Source organism: Vitis riparia, chromosome 5 (genome assembly GCF_004353265.1).
Source record: "Vitis riparia cultivar Riparia Gloire de Montpellier isolate 1030 chromosome 5, EGFV_Vit.rip_1.0, whole genome shotgun sequence".
Taxonomy (NCBI): domain Eukaryota; kingdom Viridiplantae; phylum Streptophyta; class Magnoliopsida; order Vitales; family Vitaceae; genus Vitis; species Vitis riparia.
In genome coordinates, this window is record NC_048435.1 from 20747011 (window position 1) to 20771784 (window position 24774).

Consider the following 24774-nt stretch of genomic DNA (forward strand, 5'->3'; position numbering starts at 1 on the left):
GCTTCATTATGCCCAAATCCCCGACCAATGCTAGTAGCGGGGTTTTTTTTTTCCCAATTATGGTTGAATAGATAAATTATGAGGGGAGAAAAAAAAAATCAAATAAAAGCACAAGCATGATCTATCATTGTAATGGAGCATGGGCTCAATAATTTTATTAATTTTTCTTTCTTTTTAAATTTCTAAAGCTTGTTCGTAAAAGCAGAACTCCCTTCCCTATTTTTGCTAATTTTTTTGCATTTAAAAAGTGCTTTTGTTCCTGGTAGCCATCACCTGAATCAAAATTTTAACTTATCCTGCCAAAAATCAAACATCCCTGCTCCATATGAGAGAAATGTTACATAGTAACTCCATACCAGTACGCTTAAAAATAAAAGTTTCCATATAAAACAAGAATATGGTTTAACTTTTTTCCTCTTTTTTTGTGGCACTGATCTCAAAGCTTAAGCAACAAATCCCACTCAAACATCAAAACTCTAATCCATTGTGGGAATACTTTATCAAAAATATGACATCCGAATCAGAAAAAAAAAGAAAAAAAGAAAAAAAAAAGGATAAAATAAAAATACTAATCTATTAACTGGTCTAAGATAAAAAAATACATATACCCCAACTACCACAACATTGGCATGTTCATGGCATGCGGTGAAGCAGATAACTGAGCTTGAACACACCCACATTGCTATTCTCTATCTAAACCTCTTCCACCAGAAACCGGGTTGGTCACCAGCATCTATACTCCAGATTTCACAAAAGGCTCTCTATAAACCGAATGTTGGAATCCCAAGAAGCAGGATAGTGATCCAAGAAAATGGCAAAGAATTTAATTTCACTTTAGATTTTATTTTATTGACTGATTCTGAGAGCTGGCTTATCTCCTGTACTGTCCAATAAGTCCAGCCAAAAGAATTCATTTGAAGAAATTACCTGCAACAAAAGTTTCAGATCCATTAAGACTATTTCTTTCTCAATGATAATATTCTATTGATTTTCAAGACATGGGGCTAGAGCAGATGCAAGAAAGAGACTACTATCAACAAAATAATAAACATGCAGTAACATACCACCAAGTGACTTTAGGTAGGAAGAAGTGGTTGTCTTTCATCAGATCCTACGCGATGACTAGCCTGGAAAAAATAGTAAATTAGGAAGGAAAAACTATCAGTTTCTGTAGGTGGAGGGAAAGAAACATAATACTCCATCTAAAAGTGAAGAGACCAAATAATCCCACTTTATTTAAGGGAAAAAAAAAAAACTTACTTCTTCATTTGCTCCTGCCGCCATATTTATGAAAGATGAATCCTTCAACCTGTGAAGGAAATCATATATTTATGATTAAATGTGGGATGTAAAATTACTCTAATTTTGGGAAAACAATTTTGTAACCCCTAAGACAAACAGTGGAACAGGGAAACTACCAAACTTGTTTCAAGAAAGCTACTGACAGCAGTCCCGCATAGCAGAGTATTTATAGTGAGCAACCATGAGACGTACAAAAAATAACCAGTTCATAAAGGAAATCATCCACGCAAAGAAAGGACTTTTATCCCTTGAAATTTATAGCCTTCCAACCGTTCAGAAATAAAAACTTTCATTATTTTGTATGGTACCAACTTAAATCAGGCTCATTTGCATATTCTAGCTAGGACATTTTCTTGTATTGTGCTTAAGTGTACAAGATGAGAGACAATTGCATACTCCAGGTCTTAATTTACCCAGCAAGAAAGAATTAAACACCAGCAAGGAGGGGTTGCTCTGAACTCCCTACTGAAGAGAGCATCTCACTAAAACTATACTCTAGAATAGAGGAATATCAAGAAATAAGCAGAAGGAGCAATAATATACCTGTGGTCACCCTGAATGTCCATTACCTCCAGCTTCCCATTTTGTTCCTCATCTTTGACTTTCGAAAGAGGTGAAAAGAACTGAAGAGAAAAATGACACATGAGGTAGGTGCCAAAACAAAATGGTAAACAATAAAAAAGAATATTTCTGCTCTTTGGGTACCTGGTGCATAGAGATAAACACAATAGAAATTCCTAAAATAAAGTTAATGGTCAGTGTATGACCAAACATTGCAGCAGATGCTATGCCTGTAAAGATGGTGGCTACAGTTGACGAATACTTCTTCAAAATTGTATCTGAACACAACAAATGAAGCATTTGAGTAATAAAGCACAAAACAAATTATTGTGTACTCGTGAATAAAGCAAAAGATGATAATCAGACAACATTAAATAATTTTGACTGTTTCCCGACAAGCTAAGGTAGCAAATTCTCTTCTTAATGAATTAAACCATGAAGAGGTTTGCATGAGATCCCAAGCTAAGATACTCGATGTGAGAAACAAAATTTGAAAGATTAAGAACAAACTAACCAGCATATTTAAAGAAAAAAGAGGACAAAATTCCTTGTGCCGCATTGTTAAATATCAGAAGCATGGTAGCCTTTGAATGTCCATGCAGGATGTCAAAGCTACTGGGACCTGAAACAATCAAGATAATTATTTTATCAGGCTACTACAGTTCTTGGTTTGATTCAAAACATCTCATAAAAAATAAAAATAAAACCATATGCTGAGGGTAAATGTGGGTGAATGGGCCTCCCACATCTTACAGAGGCATTTAGAGCTACAAATCCATCATCAATGCGCCATAGAAGAAAATGGATGCCATCACACCTCAACTAATGCCATAGAGTTTAAGAATTTCATAAAATTCAAGCAATGCAATTTTTTCATAGATATTCATGGTAATGGTTAATATTTAGTTGCCTCTTTCTCCTGCTGGATTTGCATATAGAATTTACAAATAAAGCCTCATTTCAACTTCTAAGAGGCATCCATTTGCCCCAACTATTCCATCTAATTTGCAAATCTAGCAACCAACTGGGATTGGCGAAGAAGGAAGCTGCTACCAAACATGTGGTTAATGGAATTAGAAATGGATTGTTTGTAAACAAATTTGTGGGACAACAGAACCAAACAAGATAAAATTTAACACATAACAACAACAGCAGAAACAATAATAATAGAACAATTGCAGGAGACTGTATTCTCTCTAAAACACTTAACAATACCACAACAAAGCATGGTCATCGTCATCATTATTTTTTATAAGAATAAATCAAAACCATTATCTCCTATATAATACCAACGTCCTAACAGGACTGAGAAACAGAGATTCATGTCAATACCTTTGACAACGGCAGTTCCCACAATTCCAAGAAAGTTGAATATAGCACCATACCCATATAAAAATAAGTTCTGCAAAAAAACCAAACAATGATATGTCAAAATTCAGAGGTTAGATCACTTGCTGCTGAAGTTGGATTCTCTTCCTTCACCCCCACCCAATACATTCAAAGCACTTGAAACTTCTACCTCAAGAAACCATAAATGAAAACGAAAATGGATAAGGGAATTTTATAATTTATATTTAGAGAATGCTACAGATTCTGAGTCATTCATCATTGATCATTCATTGGAGAAGTGCCTTGAGATCAATTAACTGAACCACCAGGATGGAACCACAAAGTCCAATGAACATCACCTTTGAAAAAGCTGACAATTTCTTTCCTTCTTGATGACCACAAAATATTATTCAGAAGAATTCCTAAAGGTGTTTTATGATTCCTTCTTTTCAATACCATTTTTTTTTTTTTTTGATGGGCTTCTTTTCAATACCCAAAGTGAAGAGACTTTTTTTTATATAGATAAACATAGAAAAATTTTCATTAAAAGAGGGTAGCAAGAAGGCAACCCGAAGCATACAGGGAGTATACACGAGAAGCCCCAAAAACAAAAAGCACAAAGAAGCTTACACTCCCAACCCTCAATTAGAGCCCAACCAATCTACAAAGCTAAATAAGGAACGGGGCTCTCCATCTAACCAAGACTTCGTCCAAGAGAAAAGATTACAGTTCACATCTAACCCAAAGTGAAGAGACTTGCAACAGTCATGTGAGCAATCAAGGCTAAAAAGAAAAAAATTATCTCATATTGCAACATTTTCAGTGTTCATCCCAGAGCATGCAGTTATGCACTATGTTACAGTTCACATCTCAAATTTTGGAATATGGGCACTCAGCTGAAAATAATCTCAAATAGTACTTGGATATAACATACTATAGAAAAAAAATTAATTAGAAGTCATTTATAAACAAAAAATAACATATCCTTGATTAAAAAAATCAATCTCTTTTCTTAAAAAAGAAAAGAATCAAAATAATCAATCTTAAGAAAAATAGGTGTACCCAATAAGGTTCCCATACCCACAGAAAATAAAAGGCAATTAGAAGCAACGAATAAGATATCCTTGATAGAAAAACCTCACTCTTTTTTTTCTCTTTTATCCCTATTTTTGAAAAGGAAAAAAAAAAAATCAAAATAGTCAATATCTTAAGATAAATAGGAGTATCTGACAAGCATTCCACAACCATGCTCTCGTCATGTCATATCAACATGGGTATGATGGGTGAAGGTGAAAAATCTGGGTATCAAAGTTTATGTACAAGTAAATGAATGCGCCCAGAAAAGCTTCCAAATGTAGTTCTTCCAATATAAATCAGAAACACAATGATAATCAAAACAAGAAAATACTTTCATATAAACTATAGGATAGTTTTTGGATATCATGGAAATTGAAAAAAAAAAAAAAAAAACTCATCTAAATTACACAAATTGACACAAAAAAAAAAAAAAAGAAGAAGAAATATTTTCCAAAACCCAGTTAATGCTATTGATCACCTGAAGATAAATGCTTGTATCATATTGGCTCTTCAGTGCATACTCATTGTAGACTGAGGCCAAAGACGGAACAGTTACCTGAACATGAAATTATGTAAGTTTCCACCATAAACAGTAACCAAAGACTCATTTAAAGCCAAGCTGCTAGAATAACCACTAGCTCAATAGTTTAATGCTATCTAAGAAACAACAGACAATCACTTACAAAGATCAATGTATAAAGATATGCGCCCGTAGCCACTGGAAGGCCTAAAGCAGTGGTACCCTCAGGTAGAGAACGCATCTGATTAACACTAATCCCGATGAGCAACAGAGCAAGAGCTTCCCACTATAACAAGATAATGAATCAGCATCGCACAAACCATGGTAAAGCAACATAAAAGTCGCTCATGTGTGATCATCAAAAGAGTTCACATCAAATAGTTCTCTAGTATGGAACTAACCTGAATCGTGGAAAAACGCCGTCTCATAATTATCTTCAACAAAACAGCAATTACCAAAACCTGCATTTTCATGGCTCACAATAAAAATTTAAGGCTAGAAATTAATCATTTGAGACAAGTATACTCTATATTGTAAGCTAAGTAATGACCGCACTATGATATCAACATTTTCGTCTTGTTCATTAAAACAGCCATACAACCACATCCCAACACTTCTTAGGGTGTCAACACCTAGATTGCAGTTACATTTTTTTTCAAGTGCATGCTGTATCTGCATCAAACATTAATACCTACTGTAGTGTCCTTTAGATTGTCCATGAGAAATAGTTTAAAAATTAAGGGAGATTATGAAAACTCTGCCCTTGAGGCCTGGATCACGTGGCCAGGGGTTGGTATGGGGATGTGGGTGGTTTCAAGTTCAAGTCCCAACGGGGAAAAATATCTATCAAAAAAAAAAGAGGTAATGGAAACAGTGAACTCAGTTAAGCTGGAAAAAAACCTTAAAATCTTTCACTTGTTGTGTTTGACAAGGGCAAGCCCTTCCATAGTAGGCAATTAGATTGCTTGAACCAGCACTTACATTCAATACAGATGTAACTCAACAGTTCTGAAACTATATCAAGTCCAGAAGATCACGGACTGTTGTTTAAAGGGAAATTTATATTAATTTTCTAAAACCATCACCCAGAATTTGTCTTGAAGATGAACATCAGCTCTTATCAAAGCTTCAAGAAAACAAGAAGCACAAGGAAATGAAAATCTAATTTTTTTCTTTTTTTTACCAGAAATACTTAAAAGTGAGAGAGAAATGGCTTGGAAGGATAAAAGTGAGAACAATTACATGGAAAGGTATATCTAAGTTCAAAAACTGATGAATATACAGGCACAAAATTACACCCTTCCATATAGTCACAACATAATATCGAAACAAATAGACCAAAAAAAAGAAATAAAATCCAAAAAAGAAGCTTATGATAACTTTAACCAAAGCATTTTTATATGTAAAAGTAAGTTAAAAATATGATTATAGAGTTATCATGATTTGAAAATCCAACATAGAAGTAGTAAACAACAAAATACCTTCAGATTGCTAAGCATCTTCACAGTTGCGGGATTAAAATAAAGCTGCACAGGAAGTACTTATAATTAAATCATTTGATCAAACATTTGGCACCCCAATATCAATGAGATTCAACATCCAATAAGAAAATGGCTCAATGAACTTTTGTATGATAAACCAGCAGAAATATAAATGTATAAATGTCTGTGAGCCAGGGTGATGGACCATACTGTTAGCTTAGATGACAGGCAACTAGTCATTTGCACAACATACATGTGATACATGATACTATTTTCACTAAATCAATTACTAGTCTACAGAAACTGTCTTAAATAATAAAAATATCATAGAACAATTTATTGTGAGAAAAATACATATCAAACCATACTTGTACTGTACAAATAGAACAAAGGGAAAAGAGAGGAGAGGAGAGAGAGAGAGAGAGAGAGAATAACACTCTTCTCCACATTTGGAACAAGCAGAATAAAATTAACAATCTTCTCCAGACTTGAAACTAGGTTAATATGTTTTTCATTTAATATATGAAGCCAAAATTTTCTTTAAAGAATTAGCACACATAAATGAATTACCTACGACTACTTTTTCTGTAAATTTACAAGCTATTCTTGTCGAAGATTATGGAAGCTGTTGAATATCAAACACAATCTCTCATCATATTTCTATCCACAAATAGACAGACCAATATGAGGTTAATCAGAGGCAGGGTGATCTCTACATTGCAAGTGGTTGTCCATGTTACTACTTGGAAAAAAATACTTAGTAAGTTATGATAATTCAATGAACAAACTACCCCATTTGTGACAGTTACAGGTTGAACAATGCAAACAACAATTCCAGTTCCATTGCCTACAGATGGAAAACCATGTGGAGAGACAGAATGCTCTGCTAGTTAGAAAAGGGAGATCCATAATGGTTTACAATGAAAAATTCACATGCAGTAATGGAAGTTACAAGGAACAAGCTGATGTTAATGCTTCACTAAATTTATAGACATTGGCTTAATACTGGCTCATATGCAGGCCAAGCACTCACCTGAAGGCATTTATAAGAAACTACACATAACAAATTACCCTACTACTACAACCAAGATGACAAGCGGCTCAACTCTTTTATTTCAATTTTTTGCCCCATTTCACATGAAATATGAATTTTTTTATTCATACGAATCAATTCATGAATTATCATTGGCATTGGCTGATTCACATGCCATTCTTTTTGTTCTTTGTCGCTATTTCAATTCATGTCCTGCCTTTTGTCCATTCTAGGTACAGCATCAAGTTGTACAATTACATTTAAAGTAAAATCCTTAGAAAGTGTATTTAAGTGTATTTTATGTGATAAGACATTCTCCTAACTAATATTCTGAGTAAACAGTTGCCATTCAGCAGTAATGAAAGTGTAGACATGCATTTGTATAGCTTCAATTTCAATGTCATTCACAGTATTTGTGGGCATTGATAGAATTTCTTGTCATTAATACTGCTAGGTATTTGCTGATAAATTGCATTATGCAAAAATAATGCATATGAAAACCAATAATGTAAAAAAGAGGCACAGCAGATCATAAAATGAGTAAAATATATAGAATTTTACATGTAATAAGATAAAAGGTTCAGCACATGTGCTAGCACTTCTATTGCATTGCATCACTCCATTATTTGAGATTTACCAGTATTTTACATGTAATAGGATAAAAAGATTAGCACATGTGCTAACACTTCTATTGCAATGCATTGCTCCATTACTTGAGATTTACCACACTTTTATTTTTTACCAGACCATGTCATTGTATCACTCCATTACATGAGATTTTGATATTGTATATTCAATCTTCCGTATTATTCTCAAAGGAAGGTTTTGAAATAACAAATTGATACCAGAATTTCCATAATTAATACCACAAATACAATCTTTCCCATGAGAAGCATCTCTAATCTGTCATTCAGTCAATTAACTTATGCCATAATTGAAGATCACATCAAATTTTTTTAGTAGAAGTGATTTTCAATTCTACAGAACTCAAATTGTTAATTTGTTCTTTTTATCTTTTTTTTTTTTTGATAGATGAACAACAAAATATATTTAAAAAGGCTAAAAAGCCGCACATATACAGGGGGTATACACATAAGCCCAAAACAAGGAACTGAAAGAAGAGAGGGGAGAAACCTCGCCCACCCTCAAGTGGCCGCAAGCCACTCCAAAAAGCCTAAGAGAGAATAGGTTTCCTCTCCAATGTACACCCTAGCCCAACTCCACAAGCCTAAAAAAATTTGTTCTTTTTATCTTTTGAGTTATACAAATCTTTCTTTATCAGATTAGAAGTTATATAATCTTACTACTGCAAGAGACAAGCATCAATATGCATCACCATATATGTCAGTGATACATCACAATAACTTGAAGCACATCATATCAGTATTTGAGACATTTACTAGAATTTCTATTTATAGAATTTGAGCATTAGATTATAAATCTAGAAAGGCCCAATCAACATTTATATGTTTCAGGCAATATGACTTGGCACCGACCTATATTCTGAACCACAATGTACAACCCTGATTAAGCATCTAGTATAACACTTCTCTAGGAGGTCTACACTTTAAACCACAATTTCTAGCTTTGAGTAACCTTCTAGCAAAGCACCCAAAAACAGCCTTCAAAACCATCCCAGACATGCTAGCATGGCCACAGGCTGAAATTGCTGAATCACAAACCAAGTAGCCACTCTTACAATTCATTAAGATTGCACACTGTGTTATACACACATCACAAGCATAAAAATATGCAAAACGACCTTTTAAAGGAATTATACCTGCATGATGAACTTAAGGTAGTTATTGATAGCATATAGAAGTGCTGGGACAGCAAGAAGCACATTGTTGCGGGCTGCCTGCGGAAAAAGAAAAAAATATATATCTATGGGATTAAAGGCCATCAGTTGCAGACCCAACTATAAATTTTGCAGGAACTTAACTTCCAATTTATACAACATAAAACTCATAGAAGAAAGCAAAGAAAATAAATGAATTAATATAATAATAATTGGTTTTCAAGGGATTAAGTCAAAACTCATCAGTATTGAGAACCAATAAAACCATATAATGGAACTATTTAGCTTCTTAAAAAAATATTTAAATCTTAAACAAGTCCACACAAAATGTTACAAGCACATAAACAATAACCTAGGATTTCCAATGTGGCAAGCAGCCCCAATGGGAAAAAAGTAATCCAAATCTAAGATATGAAAACATCATGGAATGCAAAACACAAAAACCCTGAACTTAGTTAATAATCAAGCTGTCTATTAAAACATTTGAGAGATTATGGATTATATGTAACAAGTTCTAGATGAAATATTGCAGTATTTTTTGTGAAAGTCAATTTTCCAGCAGCCTTGGTAAGGGGCCTGGGTGACCAAAAATTTGTAGGACAAAATAAATTTAGGAGCCAAGCATAAAGCCTGAGAAACAACTTTGTGAAAACATCCAGTCAATCACCATGCCTCATGTTAGATACTAACACCCATGTCTTTGTCCTTCTAAATAGAATTCAAGGAAAGTTTTAAAAAACAATAAAAATGATAGAGGAGACAATCCCCAAACCCAAGATACAAAAAAAATTTATCTCAGCAACTTCCTTCACATGGAACTCAACTTCATCAAGAACTCACAAGTATAATGCTGAATCTATCTTCATCCAACTAATTCCCACTTTTTAAATTTTAGCATGAAAATGGATGTAGTGCAAAAATCGGATCTCCTGCAGAAATGGGGGAAGAGTGCTGGTTCAAGGTAGATTCAAAATCCTTTAATATTTCAAAGGAGATGGTTAAAGATAAGGAAGTTGTTCTGACTGTGGAGAGGAGACAAGGTCTTTCCTCTTGGATCAGATTTAGCAAGAGAGGCCTTGCTATGTTGTTGGAGGGGGATGAACTTTGTTGTGGAAATTTTACCCAAAATCCTTTCAGGATGGAGTGGAAAGAAGAGGGGGAGAGTTTTCAAGTTAGAGCTTCAAAGCAATAATGCAGGTAGTTTCTTGTAGTGTTCTGTTTTGTTTGTAGAGGGGAAGAGATTCTCCTTAATCTTTCCACAAGGTAGGGGGGATGGAAGATCCTAGCAAGCAAATTGAGGGTTATCAATGTTGTTCCAGTGCCTAGACCTATGAAGGTGCCCCAAGGGGATGTTCGTCAGCTAAGGGAGTGTACAAAGGAAACCCCTAGCGAAGATGCTCCTTATGCAAATGTGGCATCCAGAGGCAATGGGGGAGTGGGTGAGGTTTGGATCCACTTTGGGAGGGAGGATTTAAAGAACAATCTGGAGCATTTGGAGCATTGTTTGGTGAGTAGATGGGGAGATTCTACATATGAGGTTATGGAGTTAGTTTCTTTGAAATCATGGGCTAGTATTAATAGGAAGTTAAATGGAAATCTTCATTTGGTGTTGATGAGTAGTGCCCTCATTTTGTCTGATTTTGAAAATGCTAATAATGTCGAAAGGGTGTGGCATTTGGGTTTATGCTTTTTCGAAGGAAGAGATTGTAGATGGAGTAGTGGAGCCCAAAAGTTGGTTGTTTCAAGGAAAGGGCTTGTGCAAAAGAAATTTGGGTGAGAGTGATTGGGTTGCCATTGCACTTGTGGAGAAAGGACTTCTTTAAGAGGATGGATGATGCTTGCAACGGTTTTGTGGCTATGGTTGTGGTTGTGGTTGTGGTTGTGGATACAATAGAGAGACGCCATTTATAGTGGGTTAAAATTCTAGTCAGTTCCAACAAGAGGAGGGTGTCCTCGGGATCCTATAGGTGGTGGTAGGGTATTTGGTCTACATCATTTAGTTATGGTGGGAGATCCCACAATGGGTGTCATTGGCGTTCTTAAAGGAGGATCACAGGGTGTTGGAGGTCAAGGATGACTGCGAGGAGAGGCCACACAGAGGATGGAGTGTGGGGGTAGAGGTTGGGAGGCATGTAAAAAGGTTGGTGTCGCCCACTAAGTCTTTGTGTGTTGACCAAGTTGTGGCAAGCCTACCTTTTTTCTGTCTACATCAAAGATTTAGTGGTTGATGAGTCAGATAAGATAGGGGTGGGGGGAGGCCTCTAAGCCTCCTGTTTGACCTTGATGGGTTGATAGGCCACATAGTCTTAAGCCCTCTTTCTTGAGAGGCCTTGAGTGCCTTTAGCCTTACCTTCCTTCTATTGACTTATCCCAGTCCACTTCAATAGGTTGGTGTTCTTCAAGTCGTTCCTCTTTAGTTGGAGGAGAGCCCCTCTCTGTCCTAGGTCAGGCTCTTCTTGTACAAGGCTCTTGCAATATTGTCGTGGACCAACCCAGAGGCCTTTTTAAGAAGCCTCCTCTGCTGTTTGGTAAAGGAAGCATGGTCCAAAAGCTTGTCCCAGACCTTTGCTTCTCAACAACGACATAGAGCATCGAGGAAAGAGTGTCATCTGTAGATGTTGCCCTCTTGTTTAAAGTGAAATGTTGCAGGTAAGGCCTCATATTCAATTCTTTTGTTGGGGTAAGACTTTCCCTTCTATTTTCAAAGATGGGGGTGCTTCAATGGTGTGAACTAAGAGCTTAGTTTTGTGGACGGAGAAGGACAAGACGTTTTCAATAGAAAGAAAGGGCAATAGTTGCTTGCCTTTACAAATGATTTCCAATGAGGGGACCTCCCAAAGAACTATTCCAAAGATGCCAAGTGTGCAGACTCTAAATTGTGCAATGAGAAGGTCGCCTCAAGAGCAAGCCTAGTAAGGTCATGATGGGAGATGGGAGATGGGAGCCTATCTAATCTGTCTTTCAGGAGATTTGTCTTCTTTAGTAAGTTGTTAGGATTACCAGTGGGTGGTTTTGAGAAGGCACTTACATTCCTGTTGAGAAAGTTGGAAGCTAGAAAGGGTCGTAGAGTGGGGGCCTCAAGTATTAAGAGAAGGTATCCTCTATGTCTTGCTTTGATAGCGAGCTTCAGAAGTTAGAGCGCTTGGTAAATTATAATCAATCAAGCAGAAAACAGAAAAAAAAAAAAAAAGGAGACGGAATAGCATATGGGAATTGGTTTCTGAGTATCCAAGCTAGAGATGAGGTGAATGGTCGAGAGGATGGGTAGATGAGGAAGAATGCTCTCTCTCCAAAGCCTGAAAGGGATTTAAAGAAGTTGAATTGTTTTGGTAGAAGGTTGTCGTGTTAGGTAATGGCTAGGGATAATGGAAATTGTTGAAGTGGGTCATTGATGCTCAAGTTTAGGGCGACATGAAGGCTTTGATCAGATAAAACATAGCAAACTTGGTTTGTCTGAAAGTAGATCATATGGGTGTCCCTCTATTTTTATATCGTGGTGTGATTTGTTTCTCTTTTCCCTTTGCTTGCCTTTTGGTGCTTTTTGTGCATTTCGTGTATACTTGGTGCACCTTTTCCAAGCTCTTTTAATATATTTGCCTTTTTTACCTATTAAAAAAAACGGAGAAGAAAACTCCTCTATTGGCTCCTTGCACCATATTGGAGACATCATATCCATTTTTGTGGGCACACACATCATATTCACTATCATATCCCATCTTTGGAGATAATCATATTGTACTCTCATATCCATGCTACACCCTAAAACCCAGAACCTATGTCTATGTGACTATTCAGAGAATATGAAATACCCATGTTGGACATGGAACAAAGGATTTAGGCAAGGGTTATATACATCTCAAATGTCTATTAGTCATAAATGCAACAAGCAGTTGTTTCCAACAAAGAAAAAGGAAACAAATTCCCAACCCATAGTAAGTAGCCTTAGGCAAAATGAGAACATGAAAATTATTTATTTATTCTCCCCTGGATCCAGAGATGCTGGGATTAAACAGATCTTATACCCAGATAGATACCAATGCATAACAACTGTACCACAGTCCATCTAATGCTGAATACCTACATTTCCACCAGTCTATATCAGCATGTAGCAAGCAAGCCAAAACTAGAGTGTGTACATGCCAATGAATAATATTTCTCTCCATGAATATGATTATGAAAATTATCTAATGTGGTTAAAAACCTTCAAATGACAACTATTTCAGTCCCATAGGAACCTATCTCCTAGATCTAGCCCATCAACATTTATAAAAGTAGACAAAAGCATACTAAGATTTGTACATCATGAAAATGAAATTCATATCAGGAGAGTGCAGTGTTATGCACCAACAGGCAACCCTGATTTAGGGATCATTGCATTTAGTTAAGGTGTCTCGGATGGGCCTTTTTTCCCCCTAAAACTGCATTCCTGTTTTCTAATAACTGTCAAGTTATTGGATATTAGCTAAAAAGACCTTTAACATGACAACAAAGTACTATCATTGGCCCATGCCTATCAAAAGACATTACAAACATTGGCTAAAAATCAAATATTAAATCATAAAAGTAGTAGCATCAGAAAGGAACCTGCACAAATGTGGAAACTGAGAGAAGGGGCTTCTCTCCAACTTTCTGATGCCTAGCCTGAAAATTACCACAACCTCAACAAGATTAAAACTAGCTTATGCTTGTCAATAAATATAACACCAAAAATAAAACACTCTCAACTTCAGATAAATTCACCAAAATCCACAACTTTTTGATATGTCAAATACATAGTAAAATTCTATGCATGTGCAATGGTGAGGGCATGGGCATGGGTGGTTGGAAAGGCATGTGCCCAGATCATAGTTTTTAAAGACATGCCATAGGCGTGCTTAGGCCAAGGTGCACCCATTCCTTGGTTCTTGAAATGCTACTCAACTCACTCCCATTCTACTTTAACAATACACTAAAACCTCCGTGCAAGGCAGAACCAACAAGCTAAGGAATGATAATGATTCAATTTGTTCAAGATCTTCCCTTCAGTTAAGGATATTTTAGTTAGACAGTGAAGGAAAAGTCATATTTACCTGGAGCAAAAGCATAACAATTGCAAATAGAACCTTTGCAATCTCAGTCAAAAAGTTAACACTAATAGGGCTAAACTCGAATTTTCCATCCACCTTGGACATAAACACCAAAATAGGCTGCATAAATAAAATGTCAAATCATCAATATTACCTTTGATTGAAAATAAAAATAAAAATCAGTATCCCATAATACACAAGATAATATTTTTCACACGAAAAATGAAAATTATTAAAAAATATGTTTGGGATCTTGATAAGTATGTTGCAATACATAGCACAAAACTAAAGAGACAATATCAATGTAAAACACAAGCATGGTTCAACCAGATGGAATCTTTAAAAAAATTCAATTTAAAATTTTATTTTCTACGTATAACATAAAAAAAATAAAAAATAAAAAATAAAACAGTTAGAGGCTCCCTTTTCTTCTTGTGCATCCTATGCAAAAGAGCAACTATAATCTCCACCAAGTTTTCCATGTTGCATAAAAGGAAATACTTAAGAACAATGTGTCTTCTCTCTCTCTCTCTCTCTCTCTCTCTCTCTCTCTCTCTCTCTATATATATATATATATACATACATAGTTTTAAAAGAAGTGTTTTAAACATGCCTAGGCTCAAGGCGCAATCACTCCCTAGTTATAGCACCTCGCTTGCTAAGACATGTGACTTATTGAATAGGCGTGCCTTGTCAACTTTACTCTTCCTTTTTAAACACTTTTATTCTTTAAATTTCTTTCATTACTATTTTATTGAATGCTTCTTTTAGATGTTTGGAATTTTAAATTTTTTATTAATTGGATTAGATTTTGAATCATATTTTATAAAATTGATATGCCTTCCAAGTCGCATTTCACTTCACTCAGGTGCGCTCCTTGTGTTACGCCTTAGCTATAGGAGACTTTTGTGCCTTGTGCCTTTTAAAACTATATATATGTGTGTGTGTGTGTGTGTGTGTGTGAGTGAGTGAGTGTGTGTATCCATACACATACATAGAGAGAGAGAGAGAGAGAGAAAGAGAGACACACACATAAGAGATGCATTTTGTACATACTATAATTTAGAGTTCAATTGTAAATTTATTCTTCCTACTAATAAATAGATTTACAATATGGAGGATTGAACAATTGGTAATAATCTTGATTACATGATTGGGTTGTGTTTAAAATTTTTTATCACCTTTATTTATTTATTGATTTATTAAAACCAAGGAACCTTCCATGGTCGAGCCCATCGGATTTTCCATGGGGATACAAACCTTGAGGTGCTAACCATGCTTGCCACAACCAACACCAAGTAATCAAACCCAAGATTGTGAGCCTCTACCACACATCCTAGCATTCGCCCTAGCCATTTAACTATACCATAAAAATGACTTTTCACTCTTTGAATGCTCCAAAAGCACACACTCTTTCCCCCTAAACACCAAATATCTATTGTACAAGTAGATTTATTTACAATACTCTGGAGCATGCAAGTGTCTCTATTAACTACTTTCAAATTTTCATTAAAATTTCATGTTTGCTACAGATTTCCATCATTTTTCAAATTCACATTTCCATCAATTTTTCACATTTTCAGATCCTCATTAGTCCCATCAACAGAGATAGGGGCATAATTCACATAAAATAGCAAGTCTTCCCGCTGCTTCCTCAATGGTAGTAGTCTTTACATTTTCCCTTCCACACAGTACAAAACAAAGTAGGTATTAACCTAAGGAAATCTCACATCAAAATATCTGGATTCACTTGGATGTTTTAGTTGCAATGTTCAATAAGGGAATTTTATTTTTTTTAAGAATATATGTTTGTAATTTTCTGAAGAAACAGGTATGCTTAGGTGTAAACTAATAAACACCCTTGCCATGAGCTTTAAAGACCGTAGTCTGAACGAAACAAACGGGTAAACTAAAATGCAAAAAATGCATTCAATGCCAATCACAGTTTTCTTAAATTTCCTTTTAACCAGAAATTTGATCAAACAATTAAACAGAACATGAAAAGAAAATTACCTGAAAACCAACTAGGATACAATCACCAACAACCAAGAAGACATTAAGGGCACGATGCTTTGATGATATCTTGCTCCTGTGCCGATCATAAGCCCTTGAGACAGTTTTTGCACTTGGGGATACCAATCTAGAATGGCAGACACTGCATTCTATCATCCCGTTCTTCATTACTTTACCCCCCAACCAGTTGTCACTCTATAGAAAAGTTGGATCTACAAAAAGGACAGCCATTTGAATCAAGAAAACCATATGAGAACTGTTTATATCCCAAAAATTATACATAGCTATGGACCATACCCTTCTTTCTGTAAAACAACATAAGCTGAATGTGATAAATTCATAAATCAGCCATAATTCCCACAGATCAAACACAATTACCAAAAAAAACCGCCATAAAATACTAGCACACATCCCCTGGTTTCGTTTCCAAGAAAACTAAGGAAAAGAAAAGATACCGGAATTTTGAATCTTATGGTGTATATTATTGGAGCTGTCAAAAAAAAAAACACAAACACATTAAGTGAATATGGTTGTAATATGGTCGGCCAAATCTAGATTTTTTAATCCCTGGGTGCCACAAATTGAAAGAACTAACTCATTTTCCTACGTTTCTCAGCAACCAAATTTAGCATAATTTTGAAACCTTTTTCTTTTACAAGCCAACACTCCCACAGATTAAGCACACTACCAACGCAAAAAACAAACCTGAGCACCAGCATCCATTTGGTTCACGAGAAACGTGAGGAAAAAAAAAAGCAAAACGAAACAAAACAAAACAATACTTTTGAACCTCGTGTTTTACAATAAAAGTCACCTCAACTAAGCGAGGCAGTCATATTAGCATGAAACGGCTGGAGATTTCCGTTACCACAGCTCCCAAAGACCTAAATTCCAATATTCAAAACCTCAATTCCTCTCTCTTCTCCTACATTCTCAAACAACTAAACCAACGACCAAGTCCAATATAAAACTCAACGAAGAACAACTCACAAAACAACCACAATTCAACCAGATCTCCTCCTCAAAACAACCAAATTCAAGTCATACACTTTCATTAACCAAAACCATGACAAACATAGAGATCCAGATCCTACCACTCTAAAACCAAAATCAAGCTGCCGAAACGAATCTCACAGAATTTCCAAATTAAATACTGCATCCAATCAATCAGAAACAGCATTCAATAAATCGAAAAACAGGAAACGAATCTGACCTGATCGATCCCGGAACACGAAGGAGAGTTTCACCGTATGCAGTGGATTTTCCGGCTAGATCCGCAGGTCCGGCAACCGGAAACCGCAACTCAAATCAAGATTTCGGGAATTGAGCAGCAGAGATTTACAGGGCGCGAAATCGGAGTTGGTGAAGAGAGAGAAATAGAGAAGAAAGAGATGCTAGGAATATGCAGAGGCACCGAGCGAGAGCTTTATGGGCAATGTTTTTAAAGCCTCCTCCAACTCTCTCTCTCCACTTTCTCGCTCCCTTTTTCCATTTTGCTTCGGTTATATTTCCATTTTGCTTCGGTTTCACACCACCCACTCGGTGTCACTCCCTCTTTTAAATTTGCGTCACGGACCAATGAGACACCGAGTTTCCTTGGAAGCAGTGGACTCAAAGTAAGTTGGGTGAGATACTGCGGGTGATTCAATCCCGTGCTGCGTTTGTCCTTTTTTATTCACATCACAGCCCAATGAGATGCGGAGTTTGCGTGGAAAATACGAGGTCAAACCAGACAGGTGACACTCCTCGGGTGATATTATTTCGGGGTTTCTCGCTCTTATTTCTACTTCGCTTCGATTTCACAACACGCCCTACGAACTGTTCTTTATTATTCACATACATCACAGCCCAGTAATATATCGAGTTTGTACGGAAAGCATTGGTCAAAGCTGGGTGGGTGACTCACAGCCAATGACTCTATCACAAGGTTTATTTTTCCTTTTTCAGGTTAGCTGTATCTTTCGCTTGAACCCGTAGTGAGGAAAGTGAGGTGAGGTTGAATTAATCATTTTATTCCGGTAATACCCTTGAATTGACTATTTATTTCCTAAAATGCCCTGTGGCTGTAATTATGATGAATTAATAAATATGGGAACAACGACAAGTGAAATAAGGTAGTAAATCTCCATCTTAATGGGGTAATAGAATAATATAAATATGAAAAAGACAAACATTTACTATTTTCCACTTTTAAAAAATGATAACAAATTTATTTTTACTTTAAATACAATTATATAATTATCGATGTCTAAACATTGTTTCCTCTTAATTAAAAGAGGCCCTATAATTTTAAACTACATGTACATTTGGATTTTCATTTAATTATTATTTTAACTTAATCATTCGAATGATTTTTTTAATTGAAAGGTTAAAACTACATCACTAATACAAATATACGTTATACAGGTGAAGTTAATGAGAATAAATAAAGCTTCAAAAACTAATTAATGATTATAAAATTTTGATTTTATTATTTTAAATGCATATCTTATATTAAATTGCATGAATTCATTAATTTTTTACCTTTTATTTTAAAATACTTTAATAAAATTTTCTAATATATTTATGATTAATCAAAAAAATTATTTTAATATAAAAAATATATTTATTTATTATAATATAGTCTAATAAATAAATAAAATATTGATAAGAAATATAATATTTGTCTTCAAATATATAGGAGATAACTTTTTATTTATATTAATATTTATTTTATATCAATAATATTTATATTCATTTTATGTTGGGTCCCATAAAGTCTTTAGTTTCAAGTTTTTTCAAACAAAAAAAAAATGTTTTTTAAGAAAATTTTAAAAATGCCAAAATGATGGTTTTGCCTTTTCTATTTTTTTCGCTCAATTTTATAAAAAATTAAAAATGAAAAATATCATTCAAACATATTTTCAAATTGTTTTCTTTAATCTTTAAGGATACGTTTTAAAAGATGATTAGTGATTATGAAGATTTAAATTTTGTTTATAGAATAATTTAAATTAAATTTGAAATTTTTTATCCATATTCATTGTTAAAAAAATGTAGTTTAAAAAATTATTTAAAGTAAATAAATTTTAGATATTTTAAAATTAATTAAAATAATATATAAATGTATAAAATGACATAAATAACTGTAATCACAATTATCTTTACTATGTCGTAAATAATTGAAAATTCTTAAAAATTTTATTTAAAAAAAATCTTAAAAGATGCTTTTAAAAAAGAATTCTTAAAAGATACATTTTTTTGGTGGAAAATTCTAGTTTTTTTTTTTAAATCTTAAAAGATATTTTTTTTTCTTGGATTTCTATTGTATCATTGTTTCAATCAAAAGTAAAATAATTAAATAAAAATAAAGATAATGACTAATAAATATTTTTATAATAAATTTATAATTTATTTATTTAATAAATAATGCTTACATTTTATTAAAATTAAATCCAATACAAGCACATCAATCCCATCAAAACTCAATTGTTTGAAGATATGCACAAAAAACCTAATCCAATCTTGGCAATGAAGCAAATATTATGGTAAGAGGAAACATTAGTGGGTAGGTAAAGAATACGTGAGAAACATTAAAAAGAAAAAAAAATTGTAATTTTTTAAATGTTGTGAATGCATATAATTGGGTCTAAGTCTTTATCTTGTGAATAAAGAGTTTAAAGTTTGATAGTGATTTTAAAAAGTGTTTTTAATTTTTTTAATACTTAAAAAAATTTATTTTTCAAGTATTAAAAATGTTAAAAACACTTCTAATAATCATTGTCAAACACACTTTAATGAAATTTTTAATTATTGAATTTTTTTTTTGGATAGGGAATAGAATTTTTAATTATTAAAGAATTTTTTTCCATAAATGTTTTTTTAAAATTCTATAATAAATTTGAATACAATGGTGAATAAGTGATAAGTGATAAGTGATAAGTGCTGTTACTTATTAAAGAATTGAAATGAATCGTAGTGAAAATACTAATAATGGGCTTATAGGTAGTACAAATTTTTAAATGGAGAGTTTGGGGTATTTGCATGTCACGAAAAAACAATGAAATGATAAAGTCGGATCTTAAAAGTCAAAAAAGAGCACACGTTATGAAGATCGTAATAGGAAGAAGAAGATAACAAAAGAACTTGAAAGCCAATGTAAAAGGGGAATGGATTGGTGTCAACTAAATCAATAGTGAGAACTTAAAAAAACAATATGATGATTGAAGGGTTTTTTTGGTAAGTTTACAAGAAAGTAATTTTTTTAATATAGCATAGATTGGAGGTTTTTTTGGACTTAAAAAGCAATAAAAAATTTTGAAGCAGTTTTTTATTAGGTAAATATAGTATAGATAAAAATACAAAAAATATAAAATAAATAAATAAATGTTACTTGATATTTATTATGAGTGCATTTGATAATAATACTATGAAGTGTTTTTAATATTTCTAACACTTGAAAATTTTTATTTTTTAAGTATTAAAAATATTAGAAACACTTCTTAGAATCATTGTCAAACGTACTCTTATTAATTGTAAGAAGTGTTTCTAATATTTTTAATACTTGAAAGTTAAAATTTTAAAATGTTATAAATATTATAAACACTTCATAAAATCACTATCAAATACACTCTAAGAGTTGATTTGATAATAATTTTATAAAACATTTTTAACATTTCTAATACTTAAAATTTTTTTATCATTTAAGTATTAAAAATATAAAAAACGTTTCCTAAAATCACTGTCAAACACACTTTAAGAGTATGTTTGATAGTGATTCTGATAAGCGTTTATAACCTTTTTAATATTGAAATTTTTTATTTTTCAAGTATTAAGAATGCTAAAAACACTTCTTAAAATCATTGTCAAATGCACTATAATAGTGTGTTTGATAGTGATTTTCAAAAGTGTGTTTATTCTTTCTAATATTTTAAAGACGAAAAATTTCAAATATTAGAAAAACTAAAAACACTTTTAAGAATCATGGTCAAACACACTCTAAAAGTATGTTTGACAGTAATTATATGAAATGTTTTTAGTCTTTTTAATATTTGAGAGATAACATTTAAAATTTTTTATCTCTCGAGTATTAAAAAGAATAGAAACACTTCCTAAAATCACTGTCCAACATACTATAAGTATAACAAGAAGAAGATTAAAATAATGAATTGAAACTTCATGTTTCTCGTTAGAGAAAAAATGAGAGAAAATAGAGGTATAAGTGTATAACAATTAAGAACATTGAAAAAAGACAGAAAGTACAAATACGTGGAACAGAGGCCCAATGCTAGATACGTTGAACATAGGCCTAATGTTGAACGCGTTAAACAGAAGCCCATCGTTGCGGCCCAATGCTGGATACGTCGAACAAAGGACCAAACCCAACGTTTTAGAACATTGAAAAAAAGGCACAAAGCACAAATGACAAGATTCCTGTCGGCAAAATAAATAAATAAAATAGCACCAAACACCAAACCCTTTACAATGCTAACTTATGTTATTTTGTAAGCAAACATAATTTAACAATGAGAAAATGCTAATTTGTATCATTTTGTAAGCAAATAGAATATTGCAAAGAGAAAGAGAAAAAAAAATGGTTTTTAATGTTTGATTATATATATATATATATATTAAATTTTAAAGAGAAACATTATCTAAATTAAAATTTTGGTTGTTTCATAGGTTTACATTTTTTAGAAATAGAAAAAAAAATCTATTTTTTTTATCAAAAAAATTCCTATAATAATATTTAAATTTTCATGTTAAAATTAGGGATAATTACTTTTAAGGGTAGGCTAGGGAAAAATATGACCGATGAGGGTGGGTAAATTTGATAATTATTGTAAAGGGTAGGGTAAAATTATGATAATTTCTCCGAAGGCCTTATTTTGTTTAAATGCCAATACTACCCTTAATAAGTGAAAAGCAACAGCAAAGTGAAAAGCAACAGAAAATAAAAAGAGTTTTCTTTAACCTACCTGGAGCTTGTCGGTGTTGTAGAAGAAAAAAGGGAAAGGAAAAAGGTCCAGCACTTCAGGTCATTATCTGCAACCGTTTACACAAAACTTGTTTTTTTTTTGTGTGAATCTAGCAAGAAATCCATTAAAGGTCAGTTTTTTTTTTTTTTAATACAAAAAAAAACCTCAGTTTATGGAAAAATAAATAAATAATTTAAAAATCGGATTGAATGAAGGAAAAGTTAATAATTTTAACAATGTAGCTGTAAGATATTAAATCTGAAATATTGAATGAGGTTTTGAGAAAGAAATTACATTTTTTTAAAATGTTATTTAAATTTATTATTTTGAATTTTTTTATATTATTTTGGTCATATTGAAGATGTGTTTTTATTTTTAATTTATTTTATGGGTGGGTTGTTTGATATGATTATTATTGATTTCCATTCAAAGGTTTGCACTTTAGTTTTGTTGTTAAGACTTTTTGACATGATTGAAGAAAAAATGTTCTCAGTTGTTTCATGCTTGTTTGGGACCACTTTGTTTGTGTATTTATGAACATATTTAGATTGTCATTGAAAACTGAAATCCCCTTTGTACGAGACTACTTTGTCTTTTATTATGAATTTGTTAAAGAGTTAAGATCACTATATTTTTGTTATAAATTTGTTACCTTTTTGTATAAGTATTATTTTGGTATGATGAGTCGAATGCCTAGTAGTTTGAAGGTTGTGTAAAAGAACCATTATTTCAGTTATAAAGTATAAGTACAATACAAATGCAATATAGTTACAATGAAAAAACATTAACATTATGATACATTACAATATACGAAAATGACAAAATATTGAATTATTTTTTACTGAATTGGCATTTCTAGGCTATCATGTTGTATTCCTATCATAAAGCATCCTTGCAAGCCAAAATTATATAAAAAAAAAATACACTATTGTAATTTCAATACATGAAGTTGTTGATGATAATCCAATGATGGATTAAAAAAAATCTATAAAATTAAATTTTTTTATATAAAAATATAGAAGTATAATAAAAATACACTACAATTACAATACAAATACAATAACATTACGATACATTATGATAAGGTAAAATTTTGAAAATGTTAAATTTCTTATGAAACTGGGCAATTATGGGTTCTTTGGCATATCCCTAACATGTATAATATACAAAAAATATTGTTATTTATTATATAAAATATGTCTCAATTGATTATAATTTTCATTTGTTTATTTTGTATTCATTGTAAAATTTTCATTGATTGTAATATTGTGAAATAGATTGATTTGATTGTCGGTGAAAGAAGACGTACTTCTGAATTGGTAAATGGACTTGGAAAATTCCATTTATGGCTACCTTCATGAAGGAGGGGAGATTGTACCTAAGGAGGATAAACAAATACAATACAAGGGTGGGCAACAAAAAGGCATGTACATTGGACAAGGGATGTCATATGCTGAATTTGTTTCAAAGGCATGTGAACGGTTGGATAATAATTCAAATGGATATACATTTCATTACACCCTTGAGTTTGATCTATCTGCACTTCAACAATTGGATGATGATGAGGACATGCATATGATGTTATCCCATAGTTATGATTATGCTCGTATTTATGTATTAAAACGGACTCGAAGAGTAGAAGTTGAAGGAGGTATAGTCAATGTGCAAAATGATTATTGGTAAGTGATATATCTTGTATTAGTTGTCATTAATTCCATGATGCAAGGTGCTTTTAATATTAATTAACTGAGTGTGCTATAATATGCAGTCACAATAGTACAGAGGAAACACACAATTCAGTTGCATCATATCAAGCAAACAATGAGTCTAATTTAGGACTTTCTCAAGGCTTCATGTCCAAATGTGCGGAAACTGAAGTTATGCCACATGATTTAAGTCTTTGTCCTCAACCTATTATTGGGAGTGGGCATAGTTTTCCTAATGCAGATGAATTTAGAAATGCATTATATACGATGTCATTAGTTGGTAGATTTCAATACAAATTCAAAAAGAACTCTCCAAAGCGAATATCTGTGTGTTGTTTAGTGGATGGGTGCCCTTGGAGAATAGCTGCTAATTTAGTAGGCACAACCAAAATTTTGAAGGTTAACATCTTCATTGATGTACACAATCATTGTGCAGATGCTGAGTGTTCAAGCCAACCTTAAATGCGGGGAAAGAGAGGTGCTCGTGTCATAGAGCAAGTAATAAGGGCAACCCCTCAGTATTTGCCCCGTCAAATTTGCAAAGACTTCAGGAGTCGGTGTGGTGTTTCATTGAGTTATAAGCAAGCTTGGACATACAAAGAAATGGCAAAAGAGAGAATATATGGTCTTCCAAAAAACTCATATATGTTGTTGCCATGGTTATGTCAGAGATTGGTAGACATTAATCCAGGGACAATTGCTGAATGTAGCAGACAAGATGGGCATTTTTGGCAATTGTTCATTGCACATTCTTTTTCAATTCAAGGGTTTTTAATGGGTTGTCGACCTGTTATTGCAATTGACTCAACTCATTTGAGTGGACCTTATAGGGGCTCCTTATTTTCTGCAATAGCTTATGATGCTGATGATGGCATGTTCCCAATTGCATTTGGTGTTGTAAGTTCAGAAAACTATGAGGATTGGCTATGGG

General features: G+C 33.2%; 1 protein-coding gene across 1 annotated transcript; it reads right to left on the minus strand.

Moving 5' to 3' along the window:
* Positions 1–359: 359 nt before the first annotated feature.
* Positions 360–17654, minus strand: LOC117915135 (CMP-sialic acid transporter 2). Its single transcript, XM_034830714.1, has 16 exons — positions 17394–17654; positions 16181–16392; positions 14171–14287; positions 13686–13742; positions 9084–9161; positions 6271–6315; positions 5191–5250; positions 4953–5075; positions 4748–4825; positions 3196–3265; positions 2378–2485; positions 2008–2141; positions 1846–1925; positions 1261–1309; positions 1065–1127; positions 360–927 (listed from the first exon to the last, which is right to left on the minus strand). The coding sequence occupies exons 2-15, from the start codon at positions 16346–16348 to the stop codon at positions 1077–1079; spliced, it is 1218 nt and encodes a 405-aa protein (XP_034686605.1). The 5' UTR covers positions 16349–16392; positions 17394–17654; the 3' UTR covers positions 360–927; positions 1065–1076.
* Positions 17655–24774: the final 7120 nt, after the last annotated feature.

What these genes read in the sequence shown, in the direction of transcription:
- LOC117915135 (XM_034830714.1), bottom strand. Translation starts at nt 16,348, where the DNA reads ATGAAGAACGGGATGATAGAATGCAGTGTCTGCCATTCTAGATTGGTA. An exon ending in GTATCCTAGTTGGTTTTCAG is followed by an intron (nt 14,288 to 16,180) that starts GTAATTTTCTTT and finishes TTATTTATGCAG; the next exon opens with CCTATTTTGGTGTTTATGTC. An exon ending in GGCGTTTTTCCACGATTCAG is followed by an intron (nt 5,076 to 5,190) that starts GTTAGTTCCATA and finishes ATCTTGTTATAG; the next exon opens with TGGGAAGCTCTTGCTCTGTT.